Source organism: Festucalex cinctus, chromosome 9, assembly GCF_051991245.1.
Source record: "Festucalex cinctus isolate MCC-2025b chromosome 9, RoL_Fcin_1.0, whole genome shotgun sequence".
Taxonomy (NCBI): domain Eukaryota; kingdom Metazoa; phylum Chordata; class Actinopteri; order Syngnathiformes; family Syngnathidae; genus Festucalex; species Festucalex cinctus.
In genome coordinates this window covers 26,744,914-26,764,460 of record NC_135419.1, presented here as the reverse complement: position 1 = coordinate 26,764,460, position 19,547 = coordinate 26,744,914, and the positions used below count along the sequence as shown (strand labels likewise).

General features: G+C 43.0%; 1 protein-coding gene and 1 long non-coding RNA gene across 13 annotated transcripts in view; one reads left to right on the top strand and one right to left on the bottom strand.

Moving 5' to 3' along the window:
- tctn1 (tectonic family member 1) overlaps positions 1–19,547 on the top strand; it is a 54,897-nt gene that overhangs the window by 6,041 nt on the left and 29,309 nt on the right. For 9 of the 12 annotated variants that reach the window (XR_013285133.1, XR_013285131.1, XR_013285132.1 and 6 more), the window contains exons 2-5: positions 1,038–1,155; positions 6,926–7,056; positions 18,807–18,958; positions 19,071–19,173. Coding sequence is in view for 8 of the 12 variants with exons in the window: in XM_077533088.1 (XP_077389214.1) it covers positions 1,038–1,155; positions 6,926–7,056; positions 18,807–18,958; positions 19,071–19,173 (504 nt within the window). In the remaining 4 variants the exon portion in view is untranslated. The remainder of the gene's footprint in view (positions 1–1,037; positions 1,156–6,925; positions 7,057–18,806; positions 18,959–19,070; positions 19,174–19,547) is intronic. The other 3 variants (XM_077533087.1, XM_077533091.1, XM_077533089.1) reach the window with 2 other exon arrangements.
- LOC144026415 (uncharacterized) lies at positions 9,541–12,051 on the bottom strand. Its single transcript, XR_013285134.1, has 3 exons — positions 10,207–12,051; positions 9,966–10,020; positions 9,541–9,889 (listed from the first exon to the last, which is right to left on the bottom strand). It is a non-coding gene; the product is annotated as an uncharacterized LOC144026415 (long non-coding RNA).

Here is a 19,547-nt window from a genome sequence, read left to right as displayed (position 1 = left end):
TATATATATATATATATATATATATATATATATATATATATATATATATATGCTAGGGGTGGGAGAAAAAAATTGATATCGCAATATATTGTTGCACTCTCTGTTGCAATAAATTATTGATACACTGACGGTAGTTATCGATGTAATGTGTCCAGTTGTGCAGTGTTATATTATAAATGTTTATGCACTTTAATTTGTCTCACTTTACAATGTTTACAGTTAAAACACTAAGAGGCAGTGAGGCACTATGCAGAACTTTGGCATTGAATAAATGCACAATTAGACATTTTCATTTTTATGGGAATTTGTTGGCTTTTTCAGTCACATATCATGATATATTGCAATTTTTTTTTGACAATATATCAAAAATCGTAGATATCGTGTATCGTGATATTATCGATATCGTGAGCCAAATATCGTCACAGTACGGAATCGTAGTTTACCCGTACTGTCCCACCCCTAATATATATGTATGTATGTATGTATGTATGTATGTATGTATGTATGTATGTATATATATATATATATATATATATATATATATATATATATATATATATATATATATATATATATACATAGATAGATATATTTAATTTTTAAAGAAACGTGCAGTATAGCTTGACGTGCATCGCATGTTTATTAGGGTCTAATAGACGTCTATGGCTCAGTGGGATGTAACGATATCCAAACATCACGATATGATATCACGATATGAAGGTCACGATACGATAATTATTACGATATTGTTGGGGGGTTGGCGATATTTAACAACTATCACAATATTGTTTAAAAAAAAAAAAAAAAAAAAAAAAAAAGCTCATAGAGCTCATACTAAATTGCACTAAAAAGTAGCCACTAGAGGGTGCTAGAATTGCACAAATGGAAATCAACCTGACTTTTTTTAACAGATGTGTTCCTTTTAAATATTGTGAACATGACGACGATGATATTGTGACAATATCACGATATCACGATATTGCCCATATCGTTACATCCCTAATGTTGATACAGTGTTTCTACTTTGTGCGTTCTAGTTGGCAATGTGTGTTCCTGCAATGAGCACGAGGGTGTCTGCGACATCAACTGCTGCTGTGACAGAGAGTGTAGTCAGGTGATCACTCTGTTCACTGGCTGCTCAATGCTCACCATCAGGCAAGTGTCTGCATACATTTATGTTGGTGTGGGACCAAATGTTTAGCTCATGCTGGGTTGCTACTGTGTACAACCAACCTTTTGAAACTCAGCCCTCTCCCGTCTTTGTTCTCACAAATAACCTTGTCGTTCAAAGGTCCAAGTAAGCTTGCCTCGCTCTCCTGTGTAGCCCTAGCGTCCATGTCTGCATGTAGGAAGTGACGTGCCACTGCAGCCTACGCGTCACTCAATGGGCCAAATTTCAAATGCTTTCGCAGATTTCACTTCACATTCATGGAACCCAGTGGCGAGCGGTGACCTTTTCAAGTGGGCAGGCTGGACTGAGAAAAATGCGAGTGCCCGTAATGGCGTGAGCTGAAAAATGTGGGGGTATTTTTATTGTTAATTTTAATATTAAATGTTATTAATTATTATTTAGTACCAATGTGTAGGTATAAAATTAAAGGGAAAATATTCAGGACTGACATAGGTTTATGCGCACACACACTTATTGTAACGAACTAAGTGTTGTGTGTTCTGTAGTTACCGTTTCTGTTGAGCACTGTTAAGTCGGGCTGTTACTGAACGCATCACGTGCGGTTGAGTAGCGTTGTGCTTTTTCCTGCTGGTAACTAGAGCGGTTGTACTCAGTGCTTTGGCGGTGGCCACTGCCAAGAAGTGGCGTGTTGATGAAAGAAATAAACGGGTGAGTTCCCCAAACAACATTTGCTGTTGGCATTTGTACAAAACGTTACAATAATCACAATCAAATGCCCACAAATTTGCCAATACGTTGGAATTGACAGTATTCGGAATTGGCTCGTGCCCACAAAGTGGGCTCAACCTGGGAAAGGAAAAAAATGACATGCATTGAACTTTACGACATTAGTCCGACTTTCTGAGCGACAATTAACGCATTTGCTGTTAACTATAAACACTTGTGCGGACATTAGATCAATTTACAAACTCAGCAGAGCCACAAGTGATTTCAACCAACCTCACCTCACCTCTGGAAAGCCAGCGAGACATTTCTGTTTCTCGTACGTCCTGGCTTGAAAGTGAAGGACGAAATTCTTCCCTGTTTTCGTGATTACTACTTAAGGAGTAGAATGACCACTTGAATTATTCTTTTCCTCAGTTCTCCGGGAAAAGCGCACTCATTGGGATTCGGTGATGAATTTGAACTGAACCAGTGACTGTTTACCGCAGAACAACCCAAGTAAGCCAGTTATGCGCATGCGCATTGTCAGCCATGCAGCTTGACTGTCAGCTTTTTTTGCTATTGAAAAGACTCACGTACAAAAACAACGTTCACGGAATTAACCCAATTGATTTCTCATTGTGTATGCGCGAAACAAACTGTCGACTTCTCCGCTCCCCGCGAGGAAAACAGGACAAAATGTACAGGAATTTAAGACCAAAACAGAAGAACTACGGTATTGTATTTTAGAGGACACTGACAGAAACATTTTCAGTGGTTTTATTTTGAAAAGCTCGGGCATGCACCACATTTATAGCTTATTATGACCGCTCGCCACTGATGGAACCTGACTAAATGAATCCACAGGCATCATTAGCATCCATAAGGCAAGGGTCATTGCTGAGTTGGCCAAAAGGGCAGACAACTGCTGCACTTTTTCATTTGAATTATTATTATCAGCGCCCGAGCAGCTACCGCTGTGAGGTCGACAATTTTTAGGTGTAGACCTGCAAAAAAGTCTCTTGGACCCTATGCTAAAATGAATAGGAAGCGAGCTACGAATTTTTTAATGTCCGATTTTTGCACATTTACAGGGGGAATCCTTTTGCCCACTTCTCCTACACGTTTCATCTAATTGACTTCACACTTGAAGTGGATCATGTCAAGATCTGAGCCAGCGACAGGGAAAAATCTTGACTTTTCGAAATTATATATGATGGGCCGGGGCACAAAAGTTTGTGTTTCATATTTCCTGAAGAAAACTCAAATATCCTATCACAAAATATTAGAATATTTCCTCAGACCAAGTAAAAAAAAAAGCCATAATCAGCAATATTAAAACAATAAAAGGCTTGCAATATTTCAGTTTATTTGTAATGAATCCAGAATGTATGGCATGTTTGCTTATTTAATTGCATTACAGAAAATAATGGACTTTATCACAATATTCTAATATTCTGAGACAGTTCTCTACATGCACTGTGATGCATTTTTTATTTATTTTAGTGTTTAATACTTAAAGCTAGCCTGCTGTACATGCACAGTATTTTTTTAAATTGCTTACTCTATTGTTTAATACACAGTATTTTATTTTAATGCTTTAAAGCTACATGCCAATTGGTCGGTTTAAGCACACAGTGTTGTTGTTTGTTCACTTCTAATAAAGGAGTGTATGTTCAAGTACAGGGGATTTATTGTTTATTTTCTATTTTTACCGTGATATCGCAATGGCATCGAGAATCATGGAATTTGGTATTGTCATCGACTACTAAATTTCTGACATCCCTAATATATATGTGTGTGTGTGTGTGTAAATATATATATATATATGTATATATATATATAAAGGGTGTCACGATTTCGTTTTTTTCTCGAAATCGATCGAAATTACGTCGCGATTTCGAGCATCGAAATAAGAGAGGACACACGACCGGCCCACCCCCGCGCCAGCTCCCTCCCGTCGCCACCTCCCATGAAAGCAGATGAGACACAGCCATGCAGCTACGAGCTAACGGCACTTGTTAGCTGACTTGTCCTGCAGTCATGGCAAGCGCGGATAGAGACACAGCAATGGAGCTTCAAGCCGCTCCCGCGTCTCTCAAGTCACCAGTTTGGAAACATTTTGCGTTCCCGGTGAGTTTTGTCGACAACGTTCGCGTTGTCGATAAAAAGACCACAGTTTGCAAGATATGCTATGTGCACGTACCATACCCGGCCACGGGAAACACGACAAACATGGCAGGACATTTACGCAGGAATCACAGACTTAGATTTGTCAAATTCAACGAGAAGTGGGAAAACAACGGTCCTACCAACTATTTCATCCTTATTTACAGTGAAACTTTCACACACTTCAGCTCGCGCGAAAGCTATAACTTATGACATAGGTCTATTTATAGCAGCAGACCTGCAGCCTTAAGGCCTCAGTATGCTTCTGCGAGAGGCTCGCGTCGAGGCGTCACGTTGGAGCTCCGCTCGTGCGTTTGCCTTCCGACTTGTGCGCAATACACATCGGTGTCTGCTGGAGTTTCACACCAAGTCCCGCTGTCGCTATGGCTGGGCCGCCACAGAGTGGCGATTCCTCTGCATTTTATGACGGATTCAGGAAGTTCAATTTAATTCAGAAACACGAAACAAAGCCGGGGGGAGAGTAAGTTCATCACCGTGGCAATTAATTATTGCCAATTTGCACCGGTGTCGGCCGTAAACTCGCCAAAACACAACAGCCGTGCGCTTAGCGAACACAGTTTTTTTTATTGTTTTTTTTATTTTATTTTTTTGTTATTGTTGTTTTCCGCCTCTCGTCCCAGGCACATATCCACATGCACAGCCGTCGTCTCCGAGCAGGAAGTCGATTTGCGCCGCCAGTTGCCTTCACGGAAACTATCTGGGCGGGGGGCGGGGAGAGAGAGAGAGAAAAAAAAGAAAAAACGCCATCGAACGGACCAATCAGAAGCGAGCGACGCCCCGCCATCGACGTGCGTCCAAGGATTGGCGACGTGTGCACGTCGGCCGGCCACGAGCGACGCAGCACTTAAAATTCATGGCTCGCGTCGATCATGTGATCGACGGCGCTCATCGACGCGAGAGCAAACGTGGAGGCATAAATTAGGCTTTATTCGGCGGTGGAAAACGCCCGGATTCAAACATTTAATTAGTGTACTTGAGCCACACTACAGTATGCCCAGCAACTGTAACTGTTGGGATATAGTTTGTTCAGGCTGTATTTGTTCTATGACTTTGGATACAATATATTTTTTGTTGTTGTTGCACATTTCACATTATTTTAAGAGTAATGCACAGCACACTGTTGTAACCAAAAACAGTCAATAGATGGCAGGCAGGCTTTTTTGTTTTATACTTCACTAAGAACAAGATGGTTAACTTTATATTGTAAATAAATTCTTTGAATTTGATCATTACTGCCTAATGTCAATTATCATATATTACGTAAAATTACACAAAAATAATGGAAATTGCATCACCTATATGTAGCAGATCTTTGGAAATAAGATTTACTGTACAATGAATAGAACCAATGATCATAGACTAGCCTTAGTCTACAGAGGCACATGCCTCTGTGTTATAAAGGGGGGGAGCGCAAAACAAAAAAAACAAAAAAAAATCGGGGAAAAAATCGAATCGTGACCCCAAAATTGAAATTCAAATCGAATCGTGGAGTTAGCGGATAGTAACACCCTAAATAAAATATGTGTTAAACCAGGGGTGTCAAACTCACGTTAGCTTAGGGGCCGCATGGAGGAAAATATATTATCAAGTGGGCCGCATCGGAAAAATAACGGTATATAACTTAAAAACAATTGCTGTCATTTATACGCAGATTTTCGTGGACCAGACCTAAATTACGGAGCTCAATTGTAATCATATTGTTCCGAAAAATAACACAAATGCAAATAGAACACAGCAACACTTTGCCGGTATACATTCTGGACGTGTGAAATCGACCTGTTTTGCATATATATTGTTCCCAGAATGCATTGCATGGCGCAGTTAATGATGTTATAAGGACGTTTATCCTTGTCATATCTATTTGTGTTACCAGTAATTGAATTTGTGTCGTATTTAACACATTTATGTTGGTGTATGATTACAAAAAATAATAATAATAATTAAAAAAACTGTAGTTAAAGTTGTGTGTAAAATAATGACATCCCGGACGACGATTCCCTGGACAAGTTGCATTGGTCATCTGAGGACTGCTTGTGAAATTACAAAGTTATATGTTTTGATTGTGGCTGGCTGATTAATTAGTCGGACATTACAAATTCTAAATTATTATTTTTTTTTTTACTTTACAAAATTATCTCGCGGGCCGGATTAAACCCATTTGCGGGCCTGATCCGGCCCGCGGGCCGTATGTTTGACACCCCTGTGTTAAACCGATGTTTAACAGTGCAAATTCTGTCAGTACTTTGTTATCCGTTCCTGCTCGATCTCATATATATATATATATATATATATATATATATATATATATATATATATATATATATATATATATATATATATATATATATATATTATATATATATGTTATATATATATATATATATATATATATATATATATATATATATATATGTTATATATGTTATATATATATATGTATATGTTATATATGTTATATATATATGTATATGTTATATATGTTATATATATATGTATATGTTATATATATATATATATATGTATATATATATATATATATATATATATATATATATGTATATGTTATATATATATATATATATATATATATATATATATATATATATATATATATATATATATATATAAACATATACATAGGGGTAGTTTATCATCATAGGTAGGTAGCGAAGGTTGTGTTTGAGTAATAAACATAACTACATGCATTAAAGTAACGCATTTAATAAATGTTTGCGTTTGACGTGTGAGATAAGGTTGAAATTTGGGAGTCTCCTGCCTGAATCCGGAGAGTTGGCAAGTATTTTATTACTCATCAAAACCAAAAGTACAAAACAAAACAAAAAGACTATGTTATGATACATTTTGGAGGATGTTAACACAACAGCTTGTGTTTGTTTGCAGTGGCAACAAGCAGTTGTGCAGCCATGCTACTGCATCATATGATTTGCAGTATACTGTAGAGGGGTACTCACAGTTGCAAACATTGGTCCAACAAGAGACATATCATCACAGTTTCTGCATTCAGACACATCGTAAGTCTTAAATGTTTTTAAAAAAATATTTCAGTATGTGTCTTGTAGGTCTTTTATCAAATAGTATACAGTCGACCCCTGCGTACTCGCTGTTTCGGTACACAGAAATTTGCATATTCGCCTAATTTTTTCCAGTATTTTTAAATGTGTATATATATATATATTTTTTTTTCTGAGATTTTTTTCACACATTTTTCCCCATTCCTGGAAAACATTGAATGTTTATCAACATTTTTTGGAGAATTTGGGGGCTTTGTTAAAAAAATAATAATAAATACAATTCCCCAACGTGTTTCAAAGGGTGTCAAGAGGTGCGTTTCCATTAACCTCAGTTTTGCGCAAAAGGCATGTTTCGCAAAAGTAAGCTGGTAATGGAAACACCGGATTTGCGAAAAAACTCAAATATCGCAAAAAAGCTTTTGTGCTCTCATGAGGTGGTTTTTGAGATGTATCGAAAAAGAAGTATTTCGCAAAAGTGTAATGGAAACACTTTTTGCGCATTAGTAGTCATGTGACACCCGCCCGGTCACGGCGGAAAGGACTAACACGTTGTTTATGTGCATTTTTTATTAAACTTGCAATTACTATTTGTTTTGAGAATTATTAATTTTGGTTTTGCATTTTAGTTTTACATGCTGAAGTGATTTTTTATCGGCTACTGCACGTCATGAGCACAAAAGAGAGAGAGGTGTAATCGAGCGAGCCTCCTTGGAAAAGATGACGGAGAGGAGAGCTTGAAATCCTGTCCTGCCATGTCTGGTTAATTTAGCAGAAAACATCAGAAACTTTTAACAATTTGTAAACCGCCTTTTACCCAGCCTCTGCATGGGAACAACAACATTTTAGGATTACAGGAAGTAGGAAGTACGGGGCCACTTGCTTTCGTGTCAGAACTGCTTGCCGACTGCAGAGGGACACACACAACAACACCAACACTAAATGCCTGAAACAGCCCAGTGAGGGTGAGGGGTGAGTGTTTTTTTTTTAAAGTAATATAACTACACCGGGCGTCCGTCTACCGTAAACATCATGAGCACCTCCTACAGAACACCTCCTACAGAGATGCGAGACGGGACATTCCGAGAATTGCGCCTCAGAAGCGAAACTCTCTTCAATGGAAACACCGACAATTCGAAATTGTACTTTATCGTAATAGTACAATATCGCTTTTATTTTTGCGAAAAAGGGTAATGGAAACGCACCTAGTAAGCAAAGTGTGTATCTCGCCACGGTGCATTGTGGGTAGGCCAGCTACCATATTTTCATTGAAAACTAATCGGATCCAATGGAAGTCCCAGAAATAATGTCCAAAAAGCATATCGATGTGAAAACAGGCAAGCATGGCTATTGTTTACAAATAGGACTCTCTATACACGGTTGTTATCGCGTGAACTCAACTCTCCAGCGTGAACCCCCGTGATCTTGTGGTCTGGCGGGTGCATATTTCCGGACATGCAACGCACGCGGTAATTGCAGTCAGTGCATCCGCCATATGGAAAACGCACTGCATCTTTTCAGCAGTCAGTGTGAATTGGACGTTTCGTCAAGAGTCCGTCGTAAACAGAGAGAATCTGGTCACTTTTCAAAACAAAACATTTTAAAAGCCTCGGCTGATCAATTAACTGGAAGTACATTCAGTTTTTTATTCTTTCAACTGTGCTGCCGCTGTGGCCCGGTGTTGGGACCACTGTTGTAAATAACCGGCTGCGGTGTATCTCGTGTGACCTGAGGCACCTAGCGTGGTATGCTTTCCCGCCTCTTCCCCTCATTCATCTGACCCTTCAGAGGGCCCTTAATCTGGAGGGTTACACAATGTTGCTGGTGGCTCCTTTTTGGCCTGCCCAGCCATGATTCCCTCTCCTCCACAGTCTCTGCTCCTCTGACCCGTGGCCTTTGCCTAGTCGGTTGAATCTGCTGTCCCAGCAGCGGGGTCGGATTTGGCATCCCGCTACCCGTCGGCTCCGTCTGTTGTCTGGCCATTGAGGGTTGAGACCCACTGCTGACTGAGTGCTCATCTTCTGTCAGGCATACGATCCTTAACTCTTTCAATCCCACGCATTTTCTGACAAGGTAACTCCAGAATCTCACCAGATTTCGCATATTTTCACCCATTTTCAATGCTTATTAGAATATTGTGTGCTATGACTAAATAGACATGGTGGGTGTCGTTTGAAAGATTGGGGTCTCCTCTTTCATTAGAAAAAAAAAGTATGATTCTACCTTATTCTGTTCTTTAGTAATCATCATTTGAAAATGGCTTTATTTGACATAATTCAAGAATCTCGGGCAAAATAAGGAGAAATTAAGCTTTTTGTGAAATGATGCATTTTCTGTAAAATAGTGACTTTTACAGTAATATTTTTTGGTTTAGTGACATCTGAAATATCTCAACAGTCCTTGCCTTCCATAAAACATGAAAAAAAAAATGAAAATGTGTTTTTGATCGCAAAATAAGGATTTATTTACATATCTGATAGCGTGTGTAAACAGCAATATTTTCACATTTCACAAACTATTTACAAAATGATTATTTACAGGAATGTTTGTGCATGTGTGTGGGTGTGCGTGCTCGTGTGTGCGTGCTCGTGCGTGTGCGTGCGTGTGCGCTATTTACGTACTATACAGGGAAATAACAGCTCCATTTTCACATTTGATAAACTATTTGCAAATTTGGGGTTATTTACAAAATATGCATGCATGAATGGGTGCATGGCTTTTGTTTTGAAACCCAATAGTGTATTTTGTGTGATCGCGTGTGAAGCTTTCTTCTGCGTTCAGGGGGACACTGCAAGATGTTCACACGCTTGTGCCTCTGCCAGTGTAGTAGCTGCTTCTGTAAATTACAGAAAATACTGTGATCAAGATGTAATTTTTATTATTGTTGCAAGGTATTGTGATTTTTTTTTTACCTCTCGGTCGCACTGCGTGTGACTGCGAAGGGGCCATTTGTGTACGCTGCCCCAACTGTAATCGAATGTTGTGCAACATGCCTTAGTTAGTACGAGGTTACAGACATTGCACATACAGTATACAGAAGCATGTCTGTGAATATTCTCATCCATCCAAGTCATTTCATCCCTGTCACATTCAATATACTGAACTAGTACAATTGTGATCACTCGATTTACAGAATGCTAAACGTTAGCTTACCTCCGGGGCTTCCAGGAGCTTTCGGGGATAAATCGCTGCTGGTGCTACCTTTGCCGCACTTGAATTGATCTGTTCAACTGGTGAAGGCGGCTCGAATTCGCCAAATTCGTCACGGATTCCTCGTCAGATGACGTGGACTGGTCAGAGATACGACGATGCAAACTTTCACTCCGTGTCTCAGAGAACCCCGGAGGCGGTGGCTTCTGAAGTGTGCGCCCGTGACGTTTTTGTCGCTTTTCACACTCTCTTATGCAGAATCCGGCTCCTTGATCTTTCTATTCGTCATCTCTTGACCGATCGTGACAAACGCTCTGCTCAAAAGCGTGAGCTTTTGTTTTTAGCGGCCTCCGGTTAGCCGCCGTTAGCACTCGTCTTTTCTCCCCCAGCCACCGGCCCCCACCACTCCACAACACTCCGCCTTTACTAGGAAATCACATCCTTCTCGTGTAAAGAGACCATCACTGCCATCAAGAGGGCACAGTTTGTCACTACAGTGCTTCACGGGCTTAATATTCAGAGGGAAACTGCCCAAGAGTCTCATCCACCCATTCATAAAAAAAAACACATTTGACGAACTTTTTCGTCTTCGGGTGACGCCCACCGGGTGTCACATGACGAACTAGTTCGGCAGGGACTTGGACGCCTTCCAGGGCCTCCATGACCCTTCTTTCAATGTCCCACTGTAAAGCCCCCACGAAGCAACGGTCCGGTAGAATGGTCTCCGCCCAGTTCTCGTCACTAACCGGGTCATGGATCCGAGACAGAGCGTCGGGCTTCCGGTTCTGGGATCCCTTACGATAGGTGAGGGTGAAGTTGAACCTGGTGAACAGCAACGCCCAGCGGGCCTGACGCGAGTTCAATCTTTGGCGGTGTGGAGGTATGCCAGGTTTTTAATGGTCTGTAAAGACCGTGAAAGGTTCTTTAGCCCCCTCCAGCCAATGCTGCCATTCCTGCAAGGCCAGTACAATAGCCAAGAGTTCCCGGTTCCCCACATCGTAGTTGGACTCGGCTGGGCTTAGTCACTTGGAGAAGAAGGCGCAGGGGTGGAGCCTCTGGTCGACCGGAGAGCGCTGGGACAGGATGGCCCCCACTCCTGAATCCAATGCATCCACCTCGACCACAAAAGGAAAGTCGGGATTAGGATGAGCAAGCACCGGTGGGTTAACAAAAATATGTTTCAAAGCAGAAAACGCCGCTTCTGCTTCAGTAGTCCATTTAAAAGGGACTTTATTAGATGTCAACCAAGTTAGAGGTGCGGCCTTCTGACTATAGTTACAAATAAATCGCAGATAAAAATTAGCAAATCCTAAGAAACGCTGCAACTGCTTCCGGGTCGTTGGAGTCGGCCACTCAACCACAGCTTGAGTCTTTATTGGATCGGCCCTAAGCCGACCCCCTTCAATAATAAATCCCAAAAACGGCACTGACTTAGCATGAAATTCACACTTCTCCGCTTTCACGTATAGTCGATTCTCCATTCGCCGCTCAAGTACCAGCCAGACGTGCTGGCGATGCTCTGTCATATCCCGGGAGAAAACCAATATATCATCCAGGTAAACGAAACAAAACACGTTAATCATGTCACGCAAAACATCATTGATAAAACACTGAAAAACTGCAGGGGCATTGGTCAAGCCAAACGGCATAACCAAATACTCAAAGTGTCCTAGGGGGGTCTTGAAAGCCGTTTTCCATTCGTCCCCTTCTCGTATACGAACCAAATAATATGCGCTGCGGAGATCCAATTTAGTAAACACCGCTGCCGACTGCAATGGGGCAAAAGCGCCATCCAGCAGCGGGAGCGGATATTTATTCTTCACTGTAATTTCGTTTAATCCACGATAGTCCACACACTGCCTTAAGTTCTTATCTTTCTTATCAATAAAGAAAAACCCCGCACCCACGGGGGATTTTGAGGGTCGAATAATACCCGCGGCCAATGAACTCGAAATATATTCCCGGAGGGATTCTTGTTCTGGCTGCGATACGTGATACAAGCGGGAGCTAGGTAAAGTGGCGTTCGGAACTAGATCAATCGCACAATCATACGGCCGGTGAGGTGGTAAAGACTGAGCGCGGTCTTTACTAAAGACCTTCTTCAAATCATGATATTCACTAGGTACATTATCTAAACAAATGCACTTAGTGTTAGTATCAGTAATTGGTATCGGTCCGCCATCTGCGGACTGAAGACAGTGCGCGTGACAAAATGTGCTCCAATTTTCCAAGGCTAGCTTAGCCCAGTCAATATCAGGGTTATGCAATTTCAACCAGGGAAGCCCCAGGACAACAGGAGCTGCGCGGGAAGGCATAACGAAGAATCGCCTACGCTCTACATGATTCCCGGAAAGACGTAAATCAAGTGGGCCGGTGATTTCCTTCACCTCTGCCAGGAGGCGCCCATTAAGATCCAACACTTTCTTAGTCTTACTTAACGTTTCCACGGGACAATTAACGCATCAATAATACAGGGATCGACAAAACAATCATCAGCGCCCGAATCAACAAGAGCAGCTACTCAAACCCTTTTCCCGTAACCCGACACTTCTCCTTGCAACTCCATACGCTTAATTTCAGTCTCTGCGTTCGGGTTGGGAGGAGATTCGGGTATAATCGGATCGTACTCACACTGTCCATCGGTCGAGGTATCGGTCTGGCGGCTGCCTATCTGGGTGGTGGAATGCCGACGAAGCATAGGCTTCCTCGGACAGCTGGATACCCGGTGCCCCGCCTGGCCACAGTACAGGCACTCCCCCGCGATGAACCGCCGTCGTCTCTCCTCCGGTGGTAGCCGCCCGCTTCCTAGCTGCATCGGCTCATCCAGGCCGGTTGAAAACACCGGTCCGGGCCCGGAGTCCGAGTCGTCAATGCGATGGGCGTAGTTGGTTCTCCGAGGGGCTCGCGTCCATTCCCCCGTGCGTTCCCGACGCCGTTCCCACAGCCGATTATCCAGCCGAATCGCCAGCAAGATAAGTTCCTCCAGACTGTTAGTGTCATCGCGAACCGCAAGTTCATCCTTTACGGAAGGGTTCAGTCCCAGGCGAAACATACAACATAAGGCACGATCGTCGAACCCGCTCTCAGCAGCCAGTATACGGAAGGAGATTGAATAATCTGCCACGGACTGACTACCCTGCACATAATCTAACAACTGGCCACCGGCCTCCCTTCCCTTCACAGGATGATCAAAGACCCGTTTAAACTCTGACACAAAAGCGGGTAAGGAAGACCGGAGGTCTGGTCACACGTTGCTCACAGCCATTGCCCAAGTAGCCACCTTGCCTGACAAGAGACTCATAACAAAGGCCACTCTAGGTGCGTCACTAGCATAAGTAGAGGGTTGCTGATCAAAAACAAGGGAGCAATGGTGCAGAAATGTGGCACAGTCCCCGGGTTGACCATCATAACGAGACGGGTGGGGCAAAACGGGCTCACGAGCAGGAGCCGGAGGCGGAGCCGCCGCAGCCGCGGTCACCCCCGGGTCCCGATGCTCGACCCGAACATACAATTCCTGCATCTGGCGAGTAAGTACAGTGATACCTCGGCTCACGAACTTTTCGCCTCACGAACATTAAATTCGCGAAAATTTTGTCTCGGCTGACGAACTACTTTTCGGCGGACGAACCAAACCACGCGGTCGAACAGCACCACGGTGGCGGCCACAAGAAGCTGACGCACGCTCACGGTGTCCCAGTTCGTCACCCCCTTTCTTTTAGTGCGGACGCGGTTTGTGTTTGATAGACATTTTGAGTGTACTTTTGCTATTATGGGACCGAAAAAGACCCCACCACAGGCTAGTGTTAAGCCTAATGCTTACCAGCGAGGGACGGCGATTCGGCGGCGCGTTTGCATTGTAGTCAATGGAGTTCGCGCCACTAAAAAAAGCGAAAGTGCCATCACGTACCTCAAAAAAGGAGAAAATCGTGCCACGGCTGTTTAGTCCCAGGAAAGAGGTGAAAGTAGTTGACGGTGCTCACTTGTTGACTCGCTAAAGTGCTCCACTTCCTTGTCACCAAGGGACACACCTCCTCCGCTCCGGTGAGCACGAAAGTGCGAATGAGCGACAACCGTTCCATAAACACTCTACGCGGTGAAACGCTCGCGAATGAAGTAAGTCTACCATTGCTACTATCCTTAAGAACTACCATCACAAAGTAAAATAAAACGACTTTATTATACAGTACAATTTATTTCTTTAATTACAATACAATAAAAAAATAATAAAAATAAATAATAAAAATAAGGTATATTTTTGTGTAGTTTTAAGGCTTATTTCGTAGAGAATTATGTTTTATAGGGACCTGGGAACGGATTATTCTCATTTGAATGGTTTCTTATGGGAAATAAATGTTCGGAAGAAGAACTTTTCGGTTTACACACACTCTCTGGGAACCAATTAAGTTCGTAAACCGAGGTATCACTGTATATCCATCGCATTATGAAGTTCTGCCAAAGAGGCCTCGTGTTTCCCGACCCGGCTCCCTTGGCAGGCAAAAGCATGTCTCACCTTGTCTGGGCCTACGGGGTCCATATGGTCGGATTATTTTGTAACGTACCGACTACTGTCGGTGGAAAAGTGGATCCCAAAAAATGTAGGCCTAGACAGGAAAATACAATTTAGATGTGGTTTATTCACAAACCCACAAAACGCAAAACGCTGGCTCAGATGCCAGGAGAAAAAACAACATAAAGCACAAGTACAATACTCAGAAAAGTTAATAACAAAAAACACTTGCAAAAGGCAAGGAGAAACAGGGGTTAACAAAAAATACTTACAACGCAAGCTGGCTCTATCTATACACAATAACACACACTACAATCTAACTATATACAAAACAGAAAGCGCCGTGGCAGATACACGTGAAAAAATACTAACTTATCAAATCAAAACAAGACTATACTAGAACACGAGACTAAGATTCAGGAACAAAAGGTCTAGAGAATGTCTTGAGCAAGGGCTGCGTGCAAGAAATAATCCGACAGTGATCTCTCGCTCCGGGAGTCCTTTTAAAGACCTCTTGATTGCGGAAATGCGCCTCAGGTGTTGCGCAGGTGGACACGCCCCCTTCACTTGCCCACTGAAAAAACACCAAACACACATACTGAGAGCAGGTTTATGACAAGGGCTCCATCCACTCGTTTGCCGTATGCTAACAGGTGGAAGTTGTTTGCGTAGTGGTGTGCCGGCAGCGGGATGGACCCCGTAACCTGCCTAATTCCTATTGTTTTAAAATTCCTTGAATGTGTTTTAGATAAGAGACGTAACCCTTCTACGATCAAGGTTTACGTGGCGGCCATTTTGGCCCGCCATATTATTGTGGATGGCAAGTCTGTAAGATGCCATGGCCTTGTGGCCTCCTTCCTCAGAAGAGTGTTTCGCCTTTGTTCCAGGAACCCGCCTCAGGTCCCTGCCTGGGACCTTCGCTTGGTGCTCGACGCACTGTGCAGGTCCCCTCTCGAGCCATGAACCGGAGTGGAACTTTGCTTAGCATCCGCTAAGCGGGTAGGGGAGCTCCATGCTCTATTAGCCCCGAGTGCCTTCGTTGGCACCCCAATGGGGCAGTGGTCACATTGTGGCCAAATGTTGCCTTTTGTCCCCAAAGTTTTGTCTGGCTCTCAAGCCAACCACCCTATTCGTCTTGCTCGTTTTACCCTCCGTCGACGGATCGGGATGCCGCTGTAGGTCTTTGTTGTCCTTTGAGGGCGCTCCGGTCTTATTTGGATGCTATGGCATATTTCCGTAAATCCACCCAGCTCTTTGTGTCTTACGGTTGCTGCTATTTCCAAGCAACGCCTCTCTCAATGGATCGGGTATGTGATTCGGCAGTTTCTGGTCGTTCCCCTCCTACGGTGCGCAGTCACTCCACCAGGAGTGTGTCTACGTCATGGGCCGTTCTGAAAGGCGTGTTCTTGGAGGACATCTGTGTGGCTGCTTCCTGATCGTCGCCTTGGACGTTCTCAAGATTCTACTGTTTGGATGTCACCTCTCCTCATCCACTTGACGTGGTTTGCGGTCCTTCGGAGACCCAACTGTGAGGTTCGTTTTCCAGGGTCCTCATGACATCTCTGGTATTGGGCATTCTGTGCTGTTTGAGCACCCGCCACCTGGCTGTCGGGAGGGACGAACGAGAACGACAGTTACGAATGTAGCTACGGGTCTATGAGTCCCGAACGACTTACTTGTCACACAGAGGCCTTGTGTTTGTTTGCATGAGAAGGTTCTGAGAGACTGTGTTCCGGTTCCCATTATCTTTTATACATCAGGATCACATCAGCCAGAACCATGCACGACATATCCTTTTATGAATTATTTTCTCGAGTGACGCATGCTCTTGCGGGATTTCCGTGCTGTTTCAGCACCGCCACCTCGTAGTCGTTTGGGACTCATAGAACAATAGTTACATCCGTAACTGTTGTTTTTTGCCTATAAACTCCATTAGGACAATTAAAAATGGCACAAAGTGAACTTGTCGTTTTGCCACTTGAGGATTAAAGCCGTTTAAACAATGCTTGCACAAACACTTTCAGCACTCAAATCTCCGCCATTCAAATGACGGCTATTTTAGTAGCCAAAGCTGCTTTTTTTCTTTTTCTTTTTTTTTTCTTTTTTTTAAATTTGGTATTCACGCATGCACAAACGTAATATGCACTTAGCTTATTATACAAACATCTTCACTATTCGGGGGTCGGCCCTGTCCTTATCTACTACGGGATAGTGGGGGTCGACTGTGCTATTTGTACACAGTTTGCATTGCATAAACACACTGGCTATAGACAGCACAGAATGTGGCTAGCACTTGCCGAAAGAAGGTGGTTTTGGGTTTTTATCATAACTTGACACATTTACCCCGGGTTTTCACCGTATGCGGTTGCGGTGCGGTTGCGGTGCGGTGCGTCTTGACTGCGTGCTCCGGACGGGTCAATTTTTTTGTCAATCCACACCGGCTCCGCACAGCTGCGGTCCGGCAGCTCCATCGCCGCCCACTTCCCAACGTGTCTCGCGGGACCGCGCGCGCGCGATCATGTGGCATTTCACAACGACAAACATACAGAAAGTCTGTGCTCAACAGAGAAGCAGAAAGAGAGGTGGACTTCTTTTGATTTAACCTTTTCTTCTTCTTCTGCTATGAGATTCCATGCAGCATCCTTTTTTTGGTTGTCCTTGTAAAGTATATTAATAACGAGAGTCGGGTCAGTGCGGGTCCACTCTTTATTTCTGTCTTCCCCGTCCGGCTGCCGCTCAGTACGGCAAGCGAGACGGGCACAACAAGCAATCGCGAACATCAAACTCACAATACATTACAGTCCTTATAAAAAGGATGTGCCGTGTCATATATATATATATATATTTTGTGGTTTTCCACCTCCAATATAAACCTCTCCTCGTCCATGTTCGCTGGTGTCTAAACCGTGAATGAGCACATGGCCCGGCGACGCCCACGTCACGTTTTGCTGAAAAACTTGCGAAATAGGAGCTGGCGAGTGTTTTATTCTGAAAGGTAACCGGAAATTTATTTTGAAACTGCCTCGGTCTTCCTGTCCCGCTCGATGTGTTTTGTGCTAGCTTGCCATTTGCCGGAGGCCTACCGCTGCGGCGTCCGGCAAAAATAGAAAATAGGTCTATCCTTGCGGAAGGCTTGCGGCACGCCGCAGGCCTAATTGCTAATTGCTTGCGTCGCCGGACCGCACCACAACCGCACCGCAACCGCAACCGGTGAAAACCCGGGGTTAGGCCTACTGTGGAAAAATGTCTGCATGTGCACTGTGATTGACTGGAAACTAGTACAGGGTGTACCCTGCCTTTTGCCCAATGTAAGCTGGGATGCTTAGGCTCCACATTCACCTTGATCCTAAACAGGATGAACTATAGACAAGGGATGGACATCTGGACGGATATAGCTTTGGGCCGAAACCTTGACCTCCAAAATAGTCACTTTTCAAGGCTCCGACCTTCCTGGGTGAAGTTTGCATGTTCTCCCCATGCCTGCGTGGGTCTTCTCCGGGTACTCCGGTCTCCTCCCACATTCCAAAGACATGCGTGGCAGGTTAATTGGGTCCTCCGAATTGTCCCTAGGTGTGCTTGTGAGTGTGGATGGTTGTTCATCTCTGTGGGCCCTGCGGTTGGCTGGCAACCAGTTCAGGGTGTACCATGCCTACTGCCCGAAGCCAGCTGAGATAGGCTCCAGCACCCCCCAAGACTCTTGTGAGGAATAAGTGGTCAAGACAATGGATGGATGGATAACAACACCCACACGTGTGGACTGACCTATCGTATAGACTTTTGAAAAAATATTACATTTACAAATTTTGACTTAATGTGAATGATATATATGCCTTTATTGTTTGCTGTAGACTTGAAAACATTTGTGCTTGGCATCAAAATATGAGATAAGAGACCAAGACTTTCTAGGTTTCTACATCTGGAGTTGTCTCATAGCTGTATTTATCTTTTAATGTCAAACCTAAGTATTTTTAGTCTACAGCAAAAATGGAGGATTTGACATGACGTTTGGAGGGTTGTGTATTTACAATGTACTTCATGTGATTTGCTTCATGTCCAAGTTTGTCAAGATTTCTAATTATATTGTTATTTTCGTTAGGTCTTAACGGATTTTGTTTTCCTGCCCCTACTCTTCCACTGGCCAGAAACTTTGACTCTCTCTTCAAACAGTTAAATAGGTTTACTTTCAGCTCAATGGGGAATAATGACGTTTCTACAGATACCCCAACTGCACTTCACAAATTTTATCAGGTAAGTATATTTAAAGACATGAAGATTTTCTATTTTCTGTGTTAACCTTGAGACAGCATTATTTAGTTTAATATGTTTCACTAGCAAAGTATTTGTGGTTTGCTTCTTTCAGTATGGAGATGCAATCATTTCTGTTAAAGAAAATGGAAAAAGAGGAATCTTTTACCTGCCAGCTTCAAGTGTTTCTGTTGACTGTGTTGACCAGAGTCCTACAGGTACCAGTAGTTTATAATATTCACACTCTGGGTATGTTCACATTTGGCAGGCTTGGTTTGTTTAAAAAAAAAAATGTAGTTTGCTCCGGTGTAGTGCTGTTTGTTTGATCAAAAGTGCACAAAAAGTAAACGGAAGGAGGAATGTTGGCATATTTTGGATCTATTCAGGTGAAATGTGAAAACTACAGGGACCAGTGCTTTTTATCCATTTTGTAATTAAGCTAAAAACAAATTTCAGACTAATGATAAGACTCACCTCTGGTCGAATTCTTTTGAATTCTGTGTCAATTCAAACAAATCGCCAGAACCTCCCTGGTGACACCTCTTAATTCAATGTGCCTGATTAAAATCAGATAAAATTAAATTAAAATTAA